At 47.8% G+C, this 23,403-nt stretch overlaps 1 protein-coding gene across 1 annotated transcript; it reads left to right on the plus strand.

Moving 5' to 3' along the window:
- The first annotated feature begins 7,270 nt into the window (after nt 1–7,270).
- On the plus strand, nt 7,271–21,325 carry LOC146805972 (uncharacterized). The gene is made up of 3 exons (XM_085623833.1): nt 7,271–7,463; nt 14,304–14,363; nt 20,856–21,325. Exons 1-3 carry the CDS (start codon nt 7,271–7,273, stop codon nt 21,239–21,241), a joined length of 639 nt encoding a protein of 212 aa, XP_085479959.1. The 3' UTR covers nt 21,242–21,325.
- The last annotated feature ends 2,078 nt before the right edge of the window (nt 21,326–23,403 follow it).

Consider the following 23,403-nt stretch of genomic DNA (forward strand, 5'->3'; position numbering starts at 1 on the left):
CGTCGCGTCACTTTTAATATATGCAAGGTAGGCGTTCCCAACCAAAAAGCAACGTATTACTGACGCAGGCATATTTATGTCATTTCCCTGCGTCGACGCATCTACGTAATGCGTCACGCAAATGCGTGAATGCGTCAGAAAACCTGCGCCCCATAAACCCACGCGCAAATAACGACGCAAGTTCACCAGAACTTGATTTAAAGTGCCACATAGCAATTTGGAAGCATAGCAAGCAAAATGGACCTGCTAATCCTCCAGCTGGGAGTTGCACAAAGACCACCACCACCAATCCCACTACCGCAGCCTCCACCATTACCACAAAGGCAGCGCAGGAGAAAGGAGCGCATCTTCCGTCCAAGGACCACCCTCATTGGACTCCGGGACGAACAAGTCATCAAACTGTATCGGATCAGGAAAGCGTCCATACTAAATCTGTTGCGGCAGATCTCACCACAGCTACAGGCACCAACTGAAAGGGGTAACAACATCCCACCCCTGACAAAGCTACTGCCGGTATTGCATATGTTGGCCTCTGGATCGTTCCAAACAACAGCTGCACAAGTGGCTGGAGTGTCGCAGTCATCTTACTCCGGCTTCCTCCCTACGGTCCTGGATGCCATTCTCCAGCTCTCCCCACAGTATATACATTTTCCCAACACACAGCAGCTGCAGATGGACATCAAAGAAGGATTCTATGCTATTGCTGGATTCCCTCATGTGCTTGGAGCAATGGACTGCACGCATGTACAGCTCGTACCACCTGCAGCTACGGAACACCTTTACCGCAACCGAAAACACACACACTCAATCAATGTCCAGGCCATTGTGGACCATCGGGGACAATTTCTCAATGTCCTGGCGAAATACCCTGGCAGTGTGCATGACTCCTACATTTTCAGAAACAGCATAATCAATCAACGTTTCGAAAATGGGCAATATGGCAACGGACTTCTTGTAGGTAAGCACCAATAAATGTATATCAAAATATATTATGCAACAGCTGCTTCTACAATGCCACATTACATCCACATGACATGCCCTTAGGTCCAAATGATGCAATGCATCAATGTGGAAATGCATTGCCACATATACACTATAACCACACAACATATTGGACAAACCTGCAGACCCAAATAGCAGCATAACGTAAAGGGCCAAGGGACACCTGATAGGAATGCATGGAAATATCACACATCAAACTTTGTTGATCACCAAGTCACACTGACAACATATGCACACATGGGGCCTCATTAATGAGGCCCCTAGCACCATCGGAACGCAACTTTTTGTGACGTTCCGTGGCGCAGAAGCCAGCGTGATATTAATCAGGCAGCACTGAGCCACTTTTTTCGGCTTAATGTTGCATCATAAATATCAGTCCCTTCAACGCAGTGTTCCGCGTAAAAGGGGCGTCCAATGGGTGTTGCTGGGGACGTTACCAGCAACATCCATGCCCTTTTGACACTGCCTCTGATATTTGAGAAATCGGAAATCTGAGGCAGCGCCAAAAGCCTACGCCTCCCCAGGGGAGGCAGAAGGGAGGCGCAACGGGGAGAAATATCTTGATACTGGGATAGGATAATGCACGTATTAAATATAATTACTGAACGCCCCTCCTGGGACACAGCAGAAGCTTGCCCATTGTGACTGCTGCCGCTCCCCCTGAAGGCAAAACAGTTGCGTCGCTTTGCCAATCTGCCATTAATGCTGGCAAAGCGCCTGATAACCCAGCGGTGGAAGTCTTGAGCCCTGCCGCGGGTGGAGGTCTGGGGGGAGGAGGTATTGAGGGGGTCAGTGGTGGAGTGAGAAGCGTTGCACCGTGAAGAGAGTCGAGGGCTGCGAAAGTGTCCCATATCTCTAGAATGGGCACATCTGACTGAGCTATTTAAGGGTGAGGTGGAGGAATGTGAGGAGGCTGCGGGGCACAGTCCACGGAGGACCCCAGCGTGAAACAGGGTGTATGCCAACGGTTGAGTCTGGTAGTAGCTGGAGCCAGTCCAGTGGGGCTGAGGGTTGTAATCTCCTGTCTGACTGAGGCCATATCCTGGTGGGTGATGATACAAGCCTTCCCCCCCTCTGTTATGCCTGTCCGGAACCATCACAGTCCCCACTCTGGCCGATGTATTCGGCCTCTATCCTTCCCCGACTCCGCACTTGAAGTCTGGGTCCGCCCACTCCCATTCCCCTCCCGAGGTCAAGGATCTGTGACCCTCAGACTGAAAATCGTGGCAAGTGTTGGGTTAATTGGGAGGGTTGGGGTGGGTAGGGAGTTGGAGGGTTGTTTGGGAGGCAGAGCCCCCATAGATATCGAATCTTGAATATTGGGAACGTAGCGCAGGGGCATGGTTGGATACAAAGTAATGTGCTTGACTGAGGTACTATCAAGCTCTCGTATGTTTTATTTGGTCGGCATTGCCAACTATGTGGCACGACGTGTAAGGTTGCCTCGGATATATATGCTATATCGTTAGTTCATATGTAAAAGTATTGTGTTTCATGCATACTGTACTTCAATGGTCCTGTATATGCAAAAACAGATTAATAATTTGTTTAAAAAAAAACAACACGGGGAGAAATATCTTTATTTCTCCTCGTTTGTGCTTTTTCTATGTGTGCTGCCTTCTGCAGCACAGATAGAAAGTGAAAAAACCTCATGTGATTATTGTTGTACAGAAAGGTTACCCTTCCTGTACAACAATATTCATCCCCGCAACGCAGCCACCCTAGCACCATGGTGCAGAGGTGCCTGCGTTGGCGCAGGCAGCCCATTGTGCGCCTGCGCAGGGAAAAAGGACAGGAATTTGCCTCATGTTATAGATACGGCGCATCCCTGCCATTTTAAATTGCCGTAGGGAAGCGCAGCAGGAAGGCCTGCTGCGCTTCCCTATGGCAAAACCTCATGAATGTGCCCCATGGCATCTAACTCAAATTAACCATTGAAAGGTGCAGTACGAAATGCATGTAAATAGCGAAGTAATACTATTAGAATGTGCAACAATGTGTATACACGTGCACATAGCAATTACACACCGTAAGCATGTATTGGTGCACCATCTGATAAACTGACCTGTTCAGGGGCCACATTGCTCAGGTAGGTCAGCAAAGGGAAGGAGCACGCCATCCTTAGACCAATCCACAATATCAGTCATACCCTTTGTCTGCCAAACAGACAGTCGCCCCTGGTCCCACAGTGAACTAATACCTCACACATGGATACTGCGATGTCACGTGCATATGGGACATGAAGGTTTGGCCCTGTCAAGCCCCCCATCCAACCACGGCATGCTGTTTTGAGTACCCCTGGGAGGATGCCTGTTGGAATATGAAGGTACAGCACAATTTGCCAGAGTCCTTGAAGGGCAGGGCCCTCTGCCCCTGTTTCACAGTGTCCGGCAAACAATCACCCATGTTCTGCATGAGCTCTGTAAAATTGTCTGCTACATGATATGAGTTGCAAAAAGCAACTGCCCATCCCCCCGCGTAGCGTGCACACATCAGAGCAGTCAAGGCCACACACCGTCTACCCACCACACACAGGAACACCATAAACATGGACTTGAGTAGTTTCAAAGTTTGCGCAGGTAGACATAGGACACATGCCATGTATACTGATGTCAGCCTAAAGTAACAGGTATCTATTACCTCCCAATTACAGCTGATCAAGGATATGGAGTCCAGAGTTGGGTTATGACACCATTTGGAAATCCAAGCACTGACCAACAGAAGGCATACAACCATGCCCATTGCGGGACAAGGAACATTATTGAACGCAGCTTCGGAATCCTGAAGTCAAGGTTCCGTTGCCTTGACGTATCAGGTGGAAGGCTACTTTATTCACCAGAAACTGTTTGCAAAATAATACTTACATGTGCGATACTCCACAACATATGTATCAAAACTAATGTGCCCTGGGAGGAGGAGGACCAGCAGCCTGGACAGGTGGATGATGATGAACATGTGCAACCCCAAGTGCAAGACATCCACCACACAGCAGCAGGGATACGACGTCGATCACACATAGTGACTCAATTTTTCTCATGATGTAGAAAATTGAAGTCAGTAAAATGTACAATAAAGAACATTACACAATTTCAAGTTGCATCCTCAACTTTGTGTCCATTAACGTTCAAGTTCAAATCATAGATATATACATGTGCAGATGTACATCAAACTGCTGCTGCATGGCAGTGGAAGGACCTTGGTTGTGACAAGCTGTGGCACTGCCATAGCACAGGAAAGCAACATCCTATCAAAAACATGTTTCATAGTCGTGTGCAACCTTCTTTTGCATGAATAGATGGCATGCAGTGAATCATGCACACTTGCACCCTGAGTAAGCTATGTGTGTGTGGTGGTCCTGACAAGCATAGCTGCTGAAAGTGGCCACAAATATCAACCATGGAAAAACTTGTGCAAAAGCTCCTTGGGATGCTGATGTCTCACATATGGACATGTGAAAAGTGATGCAGCATTTCCGCCGTGGATAAGAAAAATACATACATGTCTGTGCAGAGTCACAGCTCAAGCAATGACATGCAGGCACTGGCAACAATGTGTGATGTAATGTCAGTCAGCTGCTGTGCAAGTTGGAAGTACCACTCACAGATCAATCCTTATTCACTCCGAATATACACACATATCATCTTACAGAAGGAAACGTTGGTGAAAAGAAGCCACACAAGTCAACATGCAATAAGGCAACATGTCGACACAGGTGACACACATGTACTATATGTGAAACATCCCTCGAACAACAACATGGGGTACAATGACAAGCCCCCTGTGCCACCAGAACATCACTTTGTCTGACGGACTGGTGGTGCATGGGGACCATCCACATGTACAGGGAGCGGGAAACCCACCCTGTGTGACTTCACATCTCCTTCCAAATACATAGGGGCAGATTTACAAGAAAGTGACGCATCTGTAGAGATGCGTCACTTTCCCTGCACCTACTTGCCAAATCCTTGCCTCACCATGGATGCACGGCGAACCATGGCGCAAGGATTGACAGATGCGTCAGAAATTCTGACGCATCTGTTGACGGAAAAATCACGTATTGCTGGAGTCGTGTCGCAAGCACGACGCAACTCCAGCAATGCCCAGGGCCGCCATATGCCTAACATGCTGCATCAATACTAACGTCTGCTTCAAGCAGGCGCAGGGTGTTGACGCAGCATGGATGTAAAAGTGACTCATTGAAATCTTGTAGATTTCACTGGGACAGAACGCTCACCCTGTACACATTAAACCTGACGCAGGTGTAATGTGGCGCAGGGCTTCACAACGTGATGCATCTCCCTAGATGCGTCACGTTGTTAATGGGCAGCAACTTTTACGCAGCCGGTGCGTCACAAAAGTGATGCAAGGACGGTGCGAAAGTGACGCAAGGGGCTTGTAATTCTGCCCCAAACACTTTACACACAGCACTTAGCGGAGATTATGAGTGCCATGTACGTTGCGGTGGTAGTTGACACACAACACACATGGAACAAGATACATATCCAGATTGACCAAATGAGTGAAAGCATGGAGATGCAACTGAATACTAAACCACCCTGGAGGTGGCGTAATCATTTGCAAAAAAGGAGACATTCCGTGCAAGATTACGGACTTCCTGTGCATCTCTGTCAATCAACAGGGATGCACCAGAAGTATCGAGCCATCTGCCCACCCGTGCGCAAACACAGATGTGCCGCATGTACAATGTGGTGCACCGTTGCGCATGGATGTGCAGATGCGTGTCGCATCCCCCTGTGCAAATGCGGTGCATTGCTGGAGTTGCGTTGCAAATGAAACGTAGGTCCAGCAAGTATGATCTTGGCCCTATCGCAAACATGCTGCATTAATACTTATACATGCTTCAAGAAGGCGCAGGCTTTTGATGCTGCATGGATGTCAAAGTGACTGAGTGTAATATTGTACATGTCACTCAGCCACTTGTCTGAGGCGTTCCTGCACTGGAAGGCCACCCCCCCCCCCCTGCCAGGATCACCAACATCTTGCGCAGGGCTCAACAACGTGACACATCTCACTAGATGTGTCACATTGTAAATAGCCAAAAGCATGGCACTGTCTTCGCCCCGCCACTGCATCACAAAAGTGATGTAACGGTGCGCTAAATATGGCGTAATGGGATTGTACTTTTACCACTTTGTATGTACGCCGTGCCTTATCCCGCTCCATATCTGTGCTGCAGTCCACAACACTGATTTCAAGGGGATAATGCATGCACACAGATAATATCTGGTGACGTACGCATCCATGCACCAGGCTCCAAGGGTCCTGGCCCACTGCATGCCTCAAGTTGTTGCACCAGTGCAGGGTGAAGCATGGATATGCAACATATTTCTGTGAATACGTGGCACACCTGCGCATTCAGGAGTGCAAAATGCAAATGCTGCTACGATGCTACAGTTCCTGGTAGTTCTGCCCTCACACATACACATCTATACAGTGGCAAATCATGATTGAGTCACTCACACAATAGAAGAGTGTTGCATCTCAATGTAAAGTGTCGCAAGTAGCAAAGCGTGGATAATTTTTACATTCTGCAGCAATTACAACATGAAAAGTGACGCTTTTACACGTAAAGTATCGCTTCTACAGGAAAGTCTCGCAAATGCACACAAACGAGTAGCATCCCAATAATGCGCGACGCACTGTGACTTACGTCACGCTTCGTAATTATTAATTCATGATGCAACACGCAAAACAAATAAGCGTCACGCATGCATACCTGAGCCTAAATGCAATAAGTGACAATCTACGCATCAACGGAAGCGTGACGCAAAACGTCAAAACGTGTCGCATCGAAGCAGGAAATGATGCAATGATTCCAGAACCTCCCAAACCAGGAAGTGCACAGTTACTTTCACTTTCCCTTACTTGCTTTCGGTGTGTGCTTGCTGGTGGAGTTGTTTGGAGTCTGTGGTGTCCTGATTTGCCTTTCAAAGTGTCATTTGTCTGTCCCCTGTGTCTTTTGAGGTGTGTTTTTATGTCTTTAGTGATTTGTGAGTCTTGTGTGTGTCTGTAACATTAGTATTGTGGGGTGTTTGTCGATTGGGGTAGTTAGTTTTAAGGCTTTATATAGGGGTGGGTTATTTTATAGTACATATTAGGTCAATCTTAAATAAGTTTCCTTTGTCAAATTTATTAAGTTTCCTTTACGTCATCCTAAATCATGTCGGGAAGGTCTCGAAATTTGACCGATCGACAGTTTGGCGGGATGATATGGCTAATATTCCACTACCTGCCCCGGATGATCAGCATGGGGGGCAGGGTCAGTCAGGGGTATGACACAGCAGGGCGCAAGTGCCGGTGGACCACTGTGCAGCAACATCTGGGGCGTCTATTCCAGATCCAGCGGACAACCCACCAGATAAAGCACCGCTGGCAGGACGTCATCAGCAGGGAGGCTGACCTGCTCGATCATCTTGGCCTGGAAGTTGGTGGTCCAGTTGGTAAGTCAATGTTTCTTGTCACTCATATATTCTCTTCAGAGGTGCTAATCTATGCCATATCTCCCTCTGCACAAATCGTATGACCAATCAATTGGCGTTGCAATGGTCTGTATGGATGTACATATGAGCGCATGCAATACAAAAGACTGTTCTGTGGCCACAGACACATATGTTGGAAACCATGGGGCAGATGTATGAGGGACTTGTGCCCCTTTGATGCCGCCGTAGTGTCACTTTTGTGACGCAGCGGTGGTGTAAACCCTGCGCCAGTTTGCGCCATATTCACATCGTGACGCATCAATGGAGATGTGTCACGCTGTAAAGCTCTGCGCTACATTAAACCTGCGTCAGGTTTAATGTAGCGCAGGGTGGGTGTAACGGCGGAAATAACCCTCGGAAAAGTCAAATCTATAATATGTGACTGACTCACTTTTCCGACAATGAGGCATCAAAACCCTGCACCTGCTTGAAGCAGGCGTAAGGCTTGACAGACCATGTTAGGGATGGGCTGGTTGGAACAGTGCTGGAGTTGCGTTACGCTTGCAACACAACTTAAGCACTGCGGCAACCTTACGCCATCGAATGCGTCACGCATCTGTTTATTCCTGCGCCATGATGCGCCGCATTGCAAATGCTGCGCATCATGGGTGGCGCAAGGGTAAACTTGTGTGACCCATCTCTCCTGGCGCATCCTTGCTGATTTGCAGGGATGCGCCAGGAAACATCAATCGGCCCAAATATATATGATGTTGACATAGAAATTTTCTCTATTCACACAGACACATGCACCAGTTAAATAAATTGATTTTTCATAGTCATGCTGTGAACAAGGGGGAGGATGATTTGGATACAAAGGGGCAGATTCATGACGTCTGGCGCATCTCTGCTAATCAGCAGAGATGCACCAGAGGAGTTGCCACGCATCTTCCCACTTGTGCGCCACCATTGATGCGCCGCATTCATGATGCGGCGCACCGTGGCACTCGGATGGGCAGATGCGTGACGCATCTGCCGTCGTATGGATGGTGCATTGCTGGAGTTGCTTTGCAACCGCGACGCAGCTCCAGCAAGGCTCTGGGTGCCCCTATCCCTAAAATGCTGCGTCAATCCCTACGCCTGCTTCAAGCAGGCGCAGGGATGTGACGCAGCATGGCTGGAAAAGTGACTGAGTGAAATCTTGTCGATTTCACTCAGCCACTTTTAGGAGGCGTTCCTGCGCCGGAACGCCCACACCTGCCCTGGAACGCCTACATGTGGCGCAGGGCTTTACAACGTGACGCATCTCCCAGATGCGTCACGTTGTAAATACCCCGCACCATGGAGCATGATTTGCGCCGCTGCTGCGTCACAAAAGTGACGCAACGGTGGCGTTAATGAGGCGCAAGTCAAACATAAATCTGCCCCATGATGTGTAATCACGGTGCCAAGCCCTGTGCTGGTACACAAACTGCCACCATGTGCAGGTGCAGGCAGACTTGCTAACATGTACATGGCTGCCTGCGTCGTGGGGCAGTAGTGTCTGTTCATGAAGGGACACCTTCATGCACCCTGTAGGAAACCGGGGTCTCCAGTCCCTAAGGGCGGTAATGTGACACGAGCGGCTGGGCACCCAAAGGCCTGTGTGTAAAGCAACCATACAACACGCACCTCGCATGGAATGGGGAACACACACAATAAGGTACGCCACACTGTAAAGGTTCATGCAAATAATTCAAGTTTATCCAAGTAGTTCGAGATAAATGCAGTTCATGTGATATAAATGCAATTCATGAGATGTAAATGCAGTTCATGCGATATAAATGCAATTCATGAGATGTAAATGCAGTTCCTCAGATATCAATGCAAGCTTCACTTACATTAGCAGTGGATTCACCCGCCCCATATTCACCAGCACGTCATGCACCAGTAGGTTTCTAAAGGCTCTAGGCCACCCTAGTGTATCTCACTTCTCAGGGTAGGGTTTGGGGACTGTAGCGCCACTCCTAGGGCGTGCAGGGACCCAGGGCAGAACTCGTGGGCACACCGCTACTTTGGTTATCTGTAGCACCTCAGTGGCGATTCCCGCGCTTTACGCGCTGAGCGGTGAATACCTCAGAACAGCGCCTATTTCCACAGAGTGCTACTCGTGATTAACTGGCAATGACTACTTCAGAACGGGGCATCTAGACCAGAGCGCTGCTCGTAGTTGCCAACAGGGAACACTTTGGAACGGAGCATTTAACACAGAGCGCTGCTCGTAATCAATAGCCATGCATTTGTCATAACGGAGCATTTGAAACAGAGCCCTATCATCATCATTCGCAAGGAATACTTCAGACTGGAGCATTTAAAACCAAGCGCCATTCGGAATCATTAGCAAGGAATACTTCAGAACGGAACATGAATAACAGAGTGCAACTCGTAAGCAATGACATTCAGCACTTCAGAACGGAACATGAAGAGCATAGTGCTACTCGTAATCAGTAACAGTGAATCTCTACACACGGAGCTAGTAGCAGGGAGCGCACCGGACTTGCGGAGCGAGTCTCTCGGGCTCCGGTGCAGTTTGTAGGGCACCACGCTTCAGTACAGTCACGGGGGCACAAGGAAAGGATCCCTTGGCGGGGTCTCTCAGTCGTGGTGACCAGGGGGACTCCCACGGAGAGGAAACCCGGGCTCAGGGTGTGTTGCGGCTCCCAAACATCAGGGGGCGCACCGGCGTCAATCACAGCATCCGGGCTTACCTTGCTCTTGACGTCGGATGGCGTCCGCTCCATTGGCGATGTGGGCAATGGTCCTCGGCCTGGCGCACCTTCTTGCACAGCTGCGACGGCAGCAACGGGTCCCCGGGCTTCTCCACGGGCCTCGTGACACTGAAGGGCACTTCTTCCGGCCTTCCGCCCGCTGCGGTGAGCGCGCTTGCTTCCACGGCACAGGGGGGGGGGCTGAAATTAAGGAGGGGAGCTCCGCGCTCAGCGGAGCACGCTGCCGAGGGACCCAGGCCAGGTCAGGGAGCGCAGGGGTCACAGCGCTAGTACCTGGTCGATCCCCGGTGGTTCTTCAATCTGCTTTGCATAGGGTTTCGGGGGTCAGTCAGGACACGCAGTCTCAGCATTCAGTTACTGTTCTCAGGTGTTAGATGAAGTCTTGTTGGCGCAGATGGCTCTGGCGCCCTTAAGGGGGTTCTGTTACGGGGGGTAGGGATGGAGTTAACGACTAGGTCCTTCCTAGTCAGGCTGGGCAGAGGTTCTTTTGGTCCTACTACTGCTGTGCAAGATCAGAGGGTTTCACAGGGTCCCTCACTCACTTAAGAGGCAGCACCTAAATCCTGTCACTCTCAGAGGCATAAGTCCCTGGCTAGGCCCAACCGCCTACACTCCTGCGTGGATTCTCCAGCTCTGCTGTACCCCACTGGCCAACTCACCACAAAAAGTACCCTTCCTCACTTAAGTAGCCCTAGGTCAGGTGACCTCTAGCCAAGGCGGCTAAAGTAAAACGCCACCTCCCTCCTAGAAGGTTCCAGCACATTCCAGGAGCTTCCCCATTCTACCCATGGGACAAAAGGCGGGCTGGTGTCGCAACATTGTTGTGGGGTCCCAGCCAGCTCCTGGCAGCTAGGGTGCTACTATGAAAGACCACTCTGCAGTAGCAGGGGTCTGTGGCAGCCATCTTGGGAGAAGGGAGCACCTGCACCTTAACACTGATTGGCAATGAAAAGGCGCCCGGAGACCTACTCCAACACAAAAATGATTGTGGACAAAAATTAGGCACGATCACAAATAGAAGGGGGGACCACCCTAGGGCTGACAGGTCCAACACACCCCAAGGTCACAAATGTCATGATTCTCTCCTCCAATGTGTGTAATCAAATGCAGCATGCATTGAGCAATGACAAACGAAATGATTAAATAGTCCCTTTTTCGAGACACAGTAGGCCAGCCTTAGGGTGGAGTGCCATCCTGATGGTTTCCCAGTTAATTGCCACTCTGTAAGTCTGGCCATGCATCAGTGGCTATGGGTGTTGTGTGTGAACATCCACATCTAACAACATGCAACATAGCAAGCCTTTTAAAAACTGAGTGCAAATTTTGCATATTCACAAGTGCATGGTAAAACACGCTTGCTGGATTTGCAGTTCATTGTCAATGTTAAGCATGAATCAGCACCACCAGGATGTAGAATATAGTGAAGTACTGTTGGAACAAGGAATATTTAAAATGTCAATGTTGTATTCCATTGCTTGGAATTTCAAACAGTGTGGTGCAGACAAAGGTCTGGGGTTGCATCATTCCTGCACTATCTTGTATTTCAGTCCATACCCTGTGCATATGTCAAGATATACATGACTCTGGTTGTGTATGTAAGCATGAGGCATCAATAGATGAATCAAGCAGGCATCATCATCAGGATTAGCCTACTCACATGTGAGGGTCGCAATCCAGCTGCAGTTGCAGAGTCTGTTACATACATTTGAAAAGGAGATGTGCACGGTGTGGTCTGCGCAGGATGTTTGTTGTCAGCTCATTGCATGTGGGTCGTAAGCATGCGCTAGTCCACTTAAGGTGCATAAGCTCACTATTACACACCCAGCTTCATTGTAAACGCTGAATGCTGGAGTGACGTGTGTGCCAGATTGGTAGGAGAGGTTGGTGACAGGGGTACATTTGTGATCATCAAAGGATGAGTATCATGGTAGATGCGCTGTCTGTGGTGCTCAATGTTGTCAAAGATGAGATGGAGGGGTAGCAGGTTTTGCATGAAGATATATGTTTACATTGACCTGTGTCTGAAAATGTCAATGATCCTGGAGGCACATGACATCTGTGTGGAAATATGAGCAGCGCTTGTTGTAGTGATCCTGTGAGGGGGACATGTCCGCATGCACAATGCTAGCTCTGCCAATGTTTCTCGTGAAGTGGATTCTTAGTGTAGCATTTCTGGAGTTGCTGAGGATTGATTGGGTGAGTCATTTGCCCTTGTAAAATCTTGATGTGTGTGTGGATTGTTGAGATGGTGTCCTTGCTTTGGATCCTTATCAAGGGGATTTATGGTGTCTTAGCGTCCCCATCCTTCATCGTTGCAAAATGGTGTCTGCATGTGTCTCACTAATGACGTGGTCTGTATGCGATCCGTGTTGACTTCCTGTGCTGCTGTGTGTCTGTGTTGGAGACTGTAGCAAAATCATCTAGACATTACGATAACCATCTGTGTGGTCCATTGAGAACCAAGCTTGTGTAGTGCAAGGTGTTGTTGGCATTTTGGTTTGTGGCTCATTATAGTTGCTAGTTGTCAAGAATCTGTAATTTCTGTGTGGGGTGCTAATTGTTTCATATGGATGCAGCTGTATGGTTGACAGGAGGTGTACGTCAGAACGGTCAGGCCATGGGGGTATGTGGTCTTGGTGTGGTGGATGTGTTGATGTTGCCACCGTCCTTGTGGCTGTGCCTTGTGGCCAGTTGCTACTGTGTGATGTCTACAAGCTTGTCAATGCATTTTGCTAACCTGTTGGCACGTCTGTAGTCAAGATGTGAGTTGAGCTATGTCACAAGTCTGTGGAACATGTATGCGAATGCATGTTGGGCAATGATGTATGTGATGTGGGTTGTGTACACACCTCAGGGGCATGTAGGTATTTGGACGAGGTTCCCACAGGGGTGTTGTCCTTGTTCTGACCTGGATCTGTGCACTTAGTCGTTTGATGTTGAGCGTGCAATGGCTTGTGCTTCACTTTGTGATGTAGATGTACCTAGTGAGTGCAATGGCATGTGCACACACCAGACAGTTGTTGTAGACTAATCATGAAATGGGATGATTGATTGGTGAGTCATCTGCTAACTTGGGATGGAAAGGTAGCGTTTACCATGATTCCTGTGAGTAACGCTCCAACTGTTGCTAGTCTTTTTGCGGATGATACAGATCTCCATGGCTAGTCTTCAAAGGGTGGACACTTTGATGGCGATGCATGTCATGATCCAGAGTTGGTGTAGTTTTGTGTGTACGTAGTGTGCGTGTACTTGGTGGTGTACGCCAGGGTGCATTGTAGTCTGGATTACTGTCCATGGGTGTTGCTGGCTGTGTAATTTGCGTAGCGTGTAGATTTGCCACTGGTACAGTCCATACAAAGTGATCCAAGTTTGAGCTGATGGATTGTGTAGAGGCATGTCCAATGATTGAGTTTGGGCTTGTTGCTGGGTAAAGATGGCTTTGGCTGATGGTCCGATACTGTGCATCTGCAGTGTGTACATGCATCAAACTACATGTTCGCTTGAATGTATCATGGATGTACACCTTGAATGCTGTATACGTCAGGGTGGATGCACTTCAGGTGAATCAGCATCCCGAACGGAGTGTGAAGCAGGCAGCCAAATGTAACCCTAGTCATGTGTGAGCCACTATGCAACAGTCATCTGCAAGATCATATCAGTGTGCAATCAGTGAACATGATAGAGCTTAACATGCTGTGGGAATGTTGAGAGTCGAAGAAGCGTTGTCAGTGTCTGTGGCTAATAAATGCTTACACATGTGCATGTGCATAAACACGTTTTTGAAACAGCAATCCTTACAGCAGTCAGCAACAGTGTCTGCATAAGGGCATGTGTGTTGAATCTGTTGATGCATGTGCGAAATCACAGGGATGGCACACATGTGTGTTCCACACTCAGTGAACATTGATGTGGAAGCAATCCAGTGTTTCCACTGTCCATGTGTGTTAGGAAAAATATGGCTGCACTCAATGTAAAAGGAGTGACACGTCCTGTTATTTCCATGCATGTGTCACGCTAAATAATGTTTTGGTCTAAATTTACATGTACATATGATGTGATTCTATACCAATTTGTACTTCTGTTACTCTTCTTGTAGGTGGCCCACGGCCATATACACAGGGGGAGGTCGACAGCTTTGAAGACCCAAATGCCACCAGTGAGTATCCATGTTCATATAATTTGATGTGTATCAAGTGTGAGGATGGAAGCAAAACTGTGTATGAGGGCAACTATGGTACAATCACAACTTCCTGCTGCAGTCAGAACTTATCTTTTGCATCCTAATTCCAAACTACATGATGTAACATGTTGTGACCGTTGTACTACGTGTGGACATGTGTGGACAGATCAGAAGCCACAACACTGTCTGACACTCCTTGCCACTATCCACAAGGCAAAATGGAGTGGCCATTGCCACTGGGACTGGAGTAGCCGAAGCCAAGTTGATAAAACAGCATCTGAACCCTGCCAGAAGGAGAGGAGTGCATGCTGGGCACAGTGCTCACTACATGTTGGAGATGTAGCATTCACCAATTGTTGTACAGGGCGTGATTCCAGGGTTGCAGTGGGGGTGCAAGGTCAGAGTCAGCTGGTCTATGGATGTACATGGCTTGACATGCCTCTCAATATTGATTCAATGTGGTGACACAGAGAACAACCAGCCAATAAGTGGCCATGCTCAGTGTCCATGCTTGTCACATGGCTCTTCACGTCAGTGCACTGATTGCCCTAGAGCATGAAAGGTGACTAGGACTCAGACCTGCAAAGAAAATGAATGCGCCTACATGTTAAAAATATTTTTTTATTACAAAAATTAGCAAGGCCAGATAGACAACAGATAATGTTCAGTATGCATGCAAGGTCGTGCTGTACGATTGTTACCATGAACAAGCCAAGCTGATCCACATTTCATATTTCATGTGAGAAAAGAGATCACTGTGACACCCAATGCAAATTTGTGAGGCTGTGTCCCTTCATCAGGGGTATACTGTGTTGAGAAAAGAATAACGATTAATAAGGTAGCACACCTGTGATCAGATATGTAGATGAACACTAGTATGGCATGTGAATACACCGTGCTCCCCTCACCACTGGTGAATGTAACAAATGAAATAGAAAAAAACCCATGACTATCACGAGGATTACAATCTACATTCCAATAGTTCCAAGCACTATGAAAATGGACATGACGCTATGGAAGCAAGCTGTAGCACACCAGAACTTCTGAGTGATCAAAATGAGTTGCACAAGAACAATAACAAGAGTGTGACAATTTATGTAGATGATATAATGGATGTCTTATGAAGCCTGAAGACAGTCAATGATGAATTTAGTTGAAGTTTAATTTTGGGCACCATTGATGTGTGGCAATTTTGACATACATACCACATGCCAATGGAGTTGAAGCATGGAATGGTCTTACAATTTGAATTGCACTTTTGAATGCATCTAAAAGTTGAATTCCACGACAATTTAAAATCTGTGTACACAATAGCAATTGTAACTGGAATGAGAATCTGTACATACAGTTAAACACAACTTCCATGGGTTTCCTGGGTGCACCATCTTATGCTAACACATACATGGACAAATGTCCAAAGTTCATATTCTTGAACACACTACGTGGCAAGAAGTTTTGCTACGTTCACCTCGATTCTTTGATATCATCTCCTTCCTTTCAACATTTGCGACGCCAGCCATGATTCTGAAAATACGCACACGTAACCAAATAGGTCCAAGGATACAATTCACACATCCTATCATCAGGTTGCACTCCTAGTCAACCTTCACGGTCTCAGCCACTCCATACTTACTACATATATGGCCTGCTGGTACATTAGCAACAGTGCACGCGTACCGCAAATCAATGATTCATGTGTCATATAAGTGTGCGCTCATCCAAAAAAATGACATTTGATCCTTCACGTCCGTGAACAATTTGGAGAAGTTCAAGTATATTGTAGTGACAGTTTAATGTCATCCTTGCATTAATTAGCCAATGTATCATGCTATGGAAACATTGTCAGTGCAATAACCATCAACATCCCTAGCCCCAAAACATTTGTATATGGATGAGCCATAGGAATGGCAGTCAGACTTATTAATCAATCAATCAATCATTACTTTTGTAAATTGCTCTACTCACACGTGAGGGTCTCAATGCGCGGGGGGAGGTGTGCTGCTATTGTTCGAACAGCCTCTTCTTGAGTGCCCTCATGAAGGCAAGGAGGACCAGGCTCAGCTGTAGGAGGGTGTTCCAGGTCTTTGCGGCATGTTGGCAGTACAAACTCCTGCCGCTGGTAGGTCTTTGGATGTGGGGGACAGTGGCAAGGTCACTGAAAGGGCACTGGCAATTCTGGTAGTAGACGGTGATTATCCTGTTGAGGTATGTTTGACCGGTGTGGGGGAGTGCTCTGTGTGCATGGGTGAGAAGCTTGCAGGCGATCCTCTTGTTGACGGTGAGCCAATACAGGGATCCCAGATGGGGTGTGATGTGGCTGTGGCAAGAGGAGTTGTGCACAAGGTGTGCAGAAGCGTTCTGTATGTGTTGCGGACGTTTACGGAGTTTGGCAGTGGCTCCCACATTGTCTGCATGTCAATGGTGCAGCCTGATGCAGACGAGGCCAAGGGTGAAGCTTCTACTGGTTGCAGTGGGGATCCACTTGTACATCTTGCTGAGCATGCGGAAGGTGTTGTAGCTGGCGGATGAGACGACGTTGACCTGCCTGGTCATGGTGAGTGTTGATTCGAGGTTGACCCCCAGGTTGCTCGCATGGTTGGTGTCTGCCGGTGCTGCTCTCAGTGTAGTTGTCCACCAGGAGTTGTCCCTGGCTGAGGGGGTGGATCCAAAGAAGAGGACCCCCGTCTTGGGTGAGTTTGGCTTCAGTCATTTGTTCGTCATCCACTCGTCAACGGCAGTCATTCCTTTGTGGATGTTGGTTTTGGTGTTGAGGTTGTCCTTGGTGAGGGAAAGGATCAGCTGTGTGTTGTCAGCGTAGGAGATGATGTGGAGGTGGTGCAGTTGTGCAACGTGTGCAAGCGTGCCCATGGAGATGATGAACAATGTTGTGCAGAGGGATGATCTTTGTGTTCTGCCGCTGATGATCTTTGAGGCTTGGGAGCAGAATGAGGGTAGGCGGAGGCTCTGGCTGCTGCCAGAGAGGAAGGAGGTGGTCCACTCCAGAGCCTTGCTTTGGATTCCTGCGTGTTTGAGGCATGTGCGTAGGGTGCGTTGACAGACATTGTTGAAGGCGGCTGAGAGCTCATGGCGGATGTGTGGCGCCCTTTCATCATTGTACATTAGGGGCCAGATGCCATTGGTGTTGGCAATGAGGCCATTGTCAATACTGGGATTCCTGCAGATGTCGGAGTGTGACAGGTCCAGGATGGTGTACTCCTCGAGGTAGCCGGTCAGTTGTTTGTTTGCAATCTTGTGCATGCCCTTTAGCAGGAATGGGAGCAGGGAAATTGTCTGGAAGTTCTTGAGGCCTCTTGCATCCACCTTGGATTCCTGGAGTGAGGCGTTGATCTCGGCGTGCATCAAAATTTGCTGGGAAGCTCGCACTCTCTAAGGAGATGTTGATGGCCTTGAGGAGATGGGTTGCAATGGTGGGGCTAGCTTTGCTGCACATGTGGTGCGCAAATGTGTCAGACGGTGAGATGGAGTGGATGGTGTACCTCATTTTGATGTTGTCCTTCACATTGCTCCAGGTGAGCAGGGGGGTCAGTGTGGATGGTGGCCGGGGTGTCTGAGGTGTTGGTGCCTGTCAAGGTGTACGGGTTGTGGTAGCTGTTGTGGATGTCTGCAATATTGCAATGGAAGAGTGTGGCAAGGGTGTATCACAGGTCTTGCAGTTGTGGGATGTCATTGGTCTTGGAGCCAGGGTTGGAGGGTACCTTAATGATGTTGAATATCTCATTGTTATTGGGGGCGCTGTTGTCTATGCAGTCCTTGGTGGTGGCCCTTGTAGCAGTTCAGATGAGGTGATGGTGTCTGAGGATGCCGTTCTTTTGGCCCACATACTGTCTGGTGTCTGTTTGGGGTGCAATGTTTTATGTACTTTCTGGCATGTGTGTATGGAGGGCCGTATGTCCACAGTGAACCAGGCAGCCTTCTTGTCAATGTGTCTGTTGGAGGGTTCTGTGATCGGGGTGACAGTGTTGTGGCAGTCATTGATCAATTGCCTGCATTTGCATGTGGCGCAGTCAGTGTAGTTTGGGTTGGCGTGTGGGCTCTGGGCAAGGGTGTTGTCAAGCTGTTCATTGTTGTCTTTGATCTGGCTGCTGCATGTGATGTGTTGAATGTGTTGGGGTGTGGTGATTTGTCTTGAAGGTGTAGTGGATGCACCAATGGCCAGTCCAGTTTGGTGGTGTGGCTGAAAGGGACATGGGAGGTAGCCGAGGATCTTGGTCAAGCGTGCGTCTGGCGGAGTGGGTGTGCGTTTTGACGAGCTGACTGAGTCCGAGGTTGACTACCAGGGTGGAGGAGTTGTTGTGTTTGTGGTTCTTGAGGTGGAGGTTCAGGTGTACCAGGAGGATGTAATCATGCGTGCAGAACCAATTGGCAATGGTGTCACAGAATTGAGGTCAGGGTCCAGGGGTTCTGTAGACGAGGGTTCCTCTGAGAATGGGGTTGTGGTATGTGTGGCTCTTCAAGTGCATGAGTTTGGCGGTGCTGAGGGTGTGGTCATTGATGTGTGAGGCCCAGAGGGTTTTGTGGTTGACCATGACAATGCCAAGTCCACCTCCTACTCCGTTGTTGCGGTCCCTGCCAGTGTTCTTGTAGCCGTCCAGAATGGCTATGGCAACGTCGGGCATGGAGGAGGCCTTCAGACATGTCTCCCCCAGGAAGGCAACATCCGTGGAAGATGTATGGATTGTGTCCACGAGTTGGATGGGGTGTTTGCGTACTGTGTATAGCATATGGTGTATTTGAATGCGTTTCGCCTTGTGCTGGGTCAATGAAAAGGTCAATTTGTAATGTATGGAAAGTTCCTGTGGATATGCCTTGCAAGCTGCACATCAATATGTCTGTGAGTCATGTAGTTGGCATTCAATCTGTCGGTCATCACATTTCTCATGTGGTTCCATTGTGCTCGTGGACCCACCCACCTTGGATAGGTATGCAATATTCCTACAACGGAGTATAGATGACACTATGTACCATATGCACAGAATAAGAGCAAAGCTATGTGTCAAGTATGCATGTCTTCCGTAATGTAGTGAAAAGGCTTATTCAATCCAATCATTTTCCAGGATGATGTCAATATATGTGTACCAAAGCGGGTGTAGTGTCCATGCATTGACTTTTCCTACGTGTAACACAACAGATGGGAGCCCATGCGTGGTTCGTCCTCATGGAATTCCACACGGAATATTTCAAGCCTAGGGTGGCTTTTAGAAATTTGTAGTCCACAGCCATTTGTGTGTGGGACAAGAATCAGCCTCCTATTTGATTATTTTGCTGACAGCCTCATCTCATGTCTAGACGTATCACAGACCCACTTTCACAATTAATGTTGGTACAGGACTTACAATGTGTGTCCCACAGATGATTGGATGTGTATGGCACAATCAATGAGATGGCCGATGGCCAGGATGACCCGGCCCAGCATGATTGCATTAGCAGTTAATGCATGGACTGCAGGTGAGCATTTCTGCAGTCCACACACTTCAACAGCTAGTCATGTGTCCTTCTGATGTGACCCTTGGAACTGTAGTACTTGATTGTCCCTTTTTTCCCATGGAACAGATAAGGGATGATGTTGACATTGCTGTGACGTGCTTTAGTGCACAGGGTAGGTGACACTACGAACGTATTTCAACACACAAGTGTGGCACATCCTGTCTGATAATGTTATATTCACATTCATGACAACATAAGACTTATGTCATGATGCTGTGACGCATCCTTGATCCTTTGTCATGATGACTGAGTTGCTGCAAGATATGGTAGATTTGTTACTGTGTTTTGGAGATTGGACAATACCCACAAAAACCATGGGCTACATGTAAGTGCTTGTAGCATGTATGCTGTGAACGCCAAGCTGACGTTAATTGCACCCTGCTAGTACTACATGGCATGCTGCATGCCATCCAATTTTAGTATTGTTATGAATTATGAGTCTCCTTGGTGTGTAGACAGCAAGCACATCTCTGTGTTCCAATATGCAATTGCCACTTCAGTGCATTCCTCTGTTGGAGTGTGAAATGAACGGGCTAGTGGTAAATATGCAAGGGAAGGAGTTCTTCTTCCATGACAAACTGTGACACTGTCAGAACCTAGCGTCCATTGCAGATTCATGTCCACATGACTCCATGCCTGATACAAGGCGAGCCAGATGTCATTTTTGTGGGGAAATGATCACATGTCGTGATGCCTGTTGACTGGTTCTTAAATTCATATGGCTCATCATTAATTAGTTACTATGTCAAGTGTGCCAAGGATTACCATGCAACCATGACATTCAGTTGACTGCACAGTATGTGCCGAGCTAAATCAGTACTTATGTATTGGTGTGTGTGGGCAACAAATGGAAAAGATGATTTGCCCAAATGTGTTTTACATTACACCTGACAGCATGCATTTCCTATGATTTAATGTCCGGCATGTTCTGGTGAACTGACACATGTCCACCTTTTCATACAGATAACATGAATGCAGAGGATGAGCGGGCTTTCCGCATAAGGAAGGCCCGATATCTACACATCCTCTCCGTGGCAAAGGGCTTCCGCTGGACCTCCCGCCAGTATGAGAAGCAGCGGGCTACCGACACGTGGACCACCGACCCCGCCTCAAGGGATGGCATGCAGCCACAACAGCATCCTCCCACTCCCGTGGCCCCATCGACCTCATCAGCCGCTGTTGTCCCCAGTGGAGCAGCCTCTGGATCGTCTGCTCCACAGGCCATACCGGACCAGGCAATGGACACCCTGATGTCCAGACTTGATTCCATGGACAGGAAAATAGAGAAGTTGGAGGAGAAATTGGACACGGTCCACCAGAGACTGGAATATTTGATTAGCCAAATCTAGGGGCTAATAGAAATATGGTTTACAGTTATTGTGTTTGTTAATATTATTATTTTGTAAGTATCATTTTGTTAGTGATTGTAGATTTTGTAGTATATGTAGGCATAGTTAGTTGAGATAGGTTTTTAGATGTAGATGTAGTTTTAAGGTTTTTATCATAGGGGTTTTTTAAATAATTTTAGGGGTGGGGGGTAATGTTATGTGTGTTAATGTTTATGGAAAAAAAAAAAATAATTGAAAAAAATATATATATTTGTTTTAGTATGGTGTTATAGTTAGTAAATGTGTAGTTTAAGTATGTGTATGTCTATTGTGCATTGATGTCTTAAGGGGGGGTGGGGGGATGATGTCTACTTGTCTGCGTGATCATAGTTTAGGTTAGGTTAATAGAGTTAAGTTCGTTAGTGTAAGATTAGTTAGTTTAGATAGGTTTTGCTTTTTAGATTAGTTGTTTAGATAAGTTAGTGTGTTATGTAATGTAAATCTTGATCACCACTCTTATTTTATAAACCTTTCTTAACATACATTGGACTATATTCTATGTCATTCCGCATTTCATATGTGGTATGTGTGAGTTGGTGGGCACATGGACTGTGACCACCGGTTCCTGTTTGAGTGCATCATATTAGTACATTCAGGTCGGTTTGTGCTACATGTCTGACTAGATGTACATGTTCATGGAACACCTGTGCTTTGCTTTTGTTGGTAGCCAATATTGGTCTGACACATACATACGTTTTGGATTCTAATCATGAGTTTTCTGCCAACCTCTGCATGAAAATTTAGCAATATTCTGTCTCTGCTGGGTACCATGTTGACATATGTATGTGAAATACAGCTTTTATCTTACACAGATGTACTGAATGTACTCACCACACATCTGATCCCTCCGTGTTGTAATAGCTACACCATGTTCATGTGCAAGTGGTCATTGTGTTACAAGTGGCTAGCTCATATGACTGTACAACACACTGTCTGTATACAGACGTATTTACGACTTATGGATGTTGTATGAAGTAACGTGGTTAAAATTTCTGGCCATTTAGTTGGGGCAGGACAACAATATTGTTAGACACAACGTCATCAATGGTGATGTGCTGTCTCGAAATCATAGTTTGCAGCCAGGAAGTGTGTTTTTGTGACACACTGGCAGAGCTTTTCTCAGCCCCATTTTGACAGAGATTCAACCATCCACTGTGTGGAGACTTGCTTAAGTTTTGTACTGTGTAGACGTCTCATGTTGCACACACCTTCCCCAGCAAAGGACCCTCCCCGCACTTGTAGGAAACACAACAGGTGGCTGGTGACAGTAGGAGTCCCGGATGTAAGTGAAGAGGTGAATCTTGAAAACCTCACAACAGCCCAGAGTATACTCCATGATGTTAATGTGTGTAGTGAATAAGTTCAAGACTTGAGCTGCTATTGTGAAGGAGTTGCACACTAAAGCTCACACCCTCCTTACCCATGCGACAACCACTAGCTGTTGACCTTTTGCTCTGATTTTGCAAGTGGTGGTGTATTGTGACAGCATGTGGGGCAAGATGCCAGGAGGGGATGATTTGAATATGTTATACGCAAATCTGAGAGCCTTGTACTCACTACTCTGGCTGACGCAAGCCAATGATGGCAAGAACTGGGGCTGACATTGGAGCTGGTTCTATAGGGATCTATTTGAGTCCTGGCAGCTGTGTTTGTGACCCTGGCCAGTCTCACAATCTCAGAATTGTTGGTCCCCAGCTACAGAAAGGTGCAGTAATAGGTTTTGTTGGAAAATAGATTCATGGACAATAACCTGAGTGATGGGGGGAGGAGCCTAGCGCGCAACCAAGATGGCCGCGTAGGTGCGAGGCTCCCGAGGACCTCCACGACCTCCTGAATTAATCCTGGCTATATCCTGTCCTTGTTGAGGGGACTGTATCGGTGAACCCGAGCTGAGGCGCCACCCGTTTTTCGTTTTCGAATCGGACACCGGTGGGAGCACCGATTGAAGGTTGCGGCCTTCCCCGCGCTGGCCCCCCGGATTGGAGTAGTGGGGCGATCCGGGGACAAAGCGAACAACAGCGGCGGGCAGGGCTGGGCGACTCGCGTATCCCGCGCTTTCACTTTTGCTTTTGCGCCCTCCTTGCCCTCAAGCGAGGTAGGGTTGCGGAGCGGGGTGCGGTGGT

Source organism: Triturus cristatus, chromosome 8 (assembly GCF_964204655.1).
Source record: "Triturus cristatus chromosome 8, aTriCri1.1, whole genome shotgun sequence".
NCBI lineage: Eukaryota > Metazoa > Chordata > Amphibia > Caudata > Salamandridae > Triturus > Triturus cristatus.

Coding starts and splice junctions, on each gene's coding strand:
- LOC146805972 (XM_085623833.1), top strand. CDS start 7,271: ATGGGGGGCAGGGTCAGTCAGGGGTATGACACAGCAGGGCGCAAGTGC. Junction 7,464..14,303: donor GGAAGTTGGTGGTCCAGTTG/GTAAGTCAATGT, acceptor CTCTTCTTGTAG/GTGGCCCACGGCCATATACA. Junction 14,364..20,855: donor TGAAGACCCAAATGCCACCA/GTGAGTATCCAT, acceptor CTTTTCATACAG/ATAACATGAATGCAGAGGAT.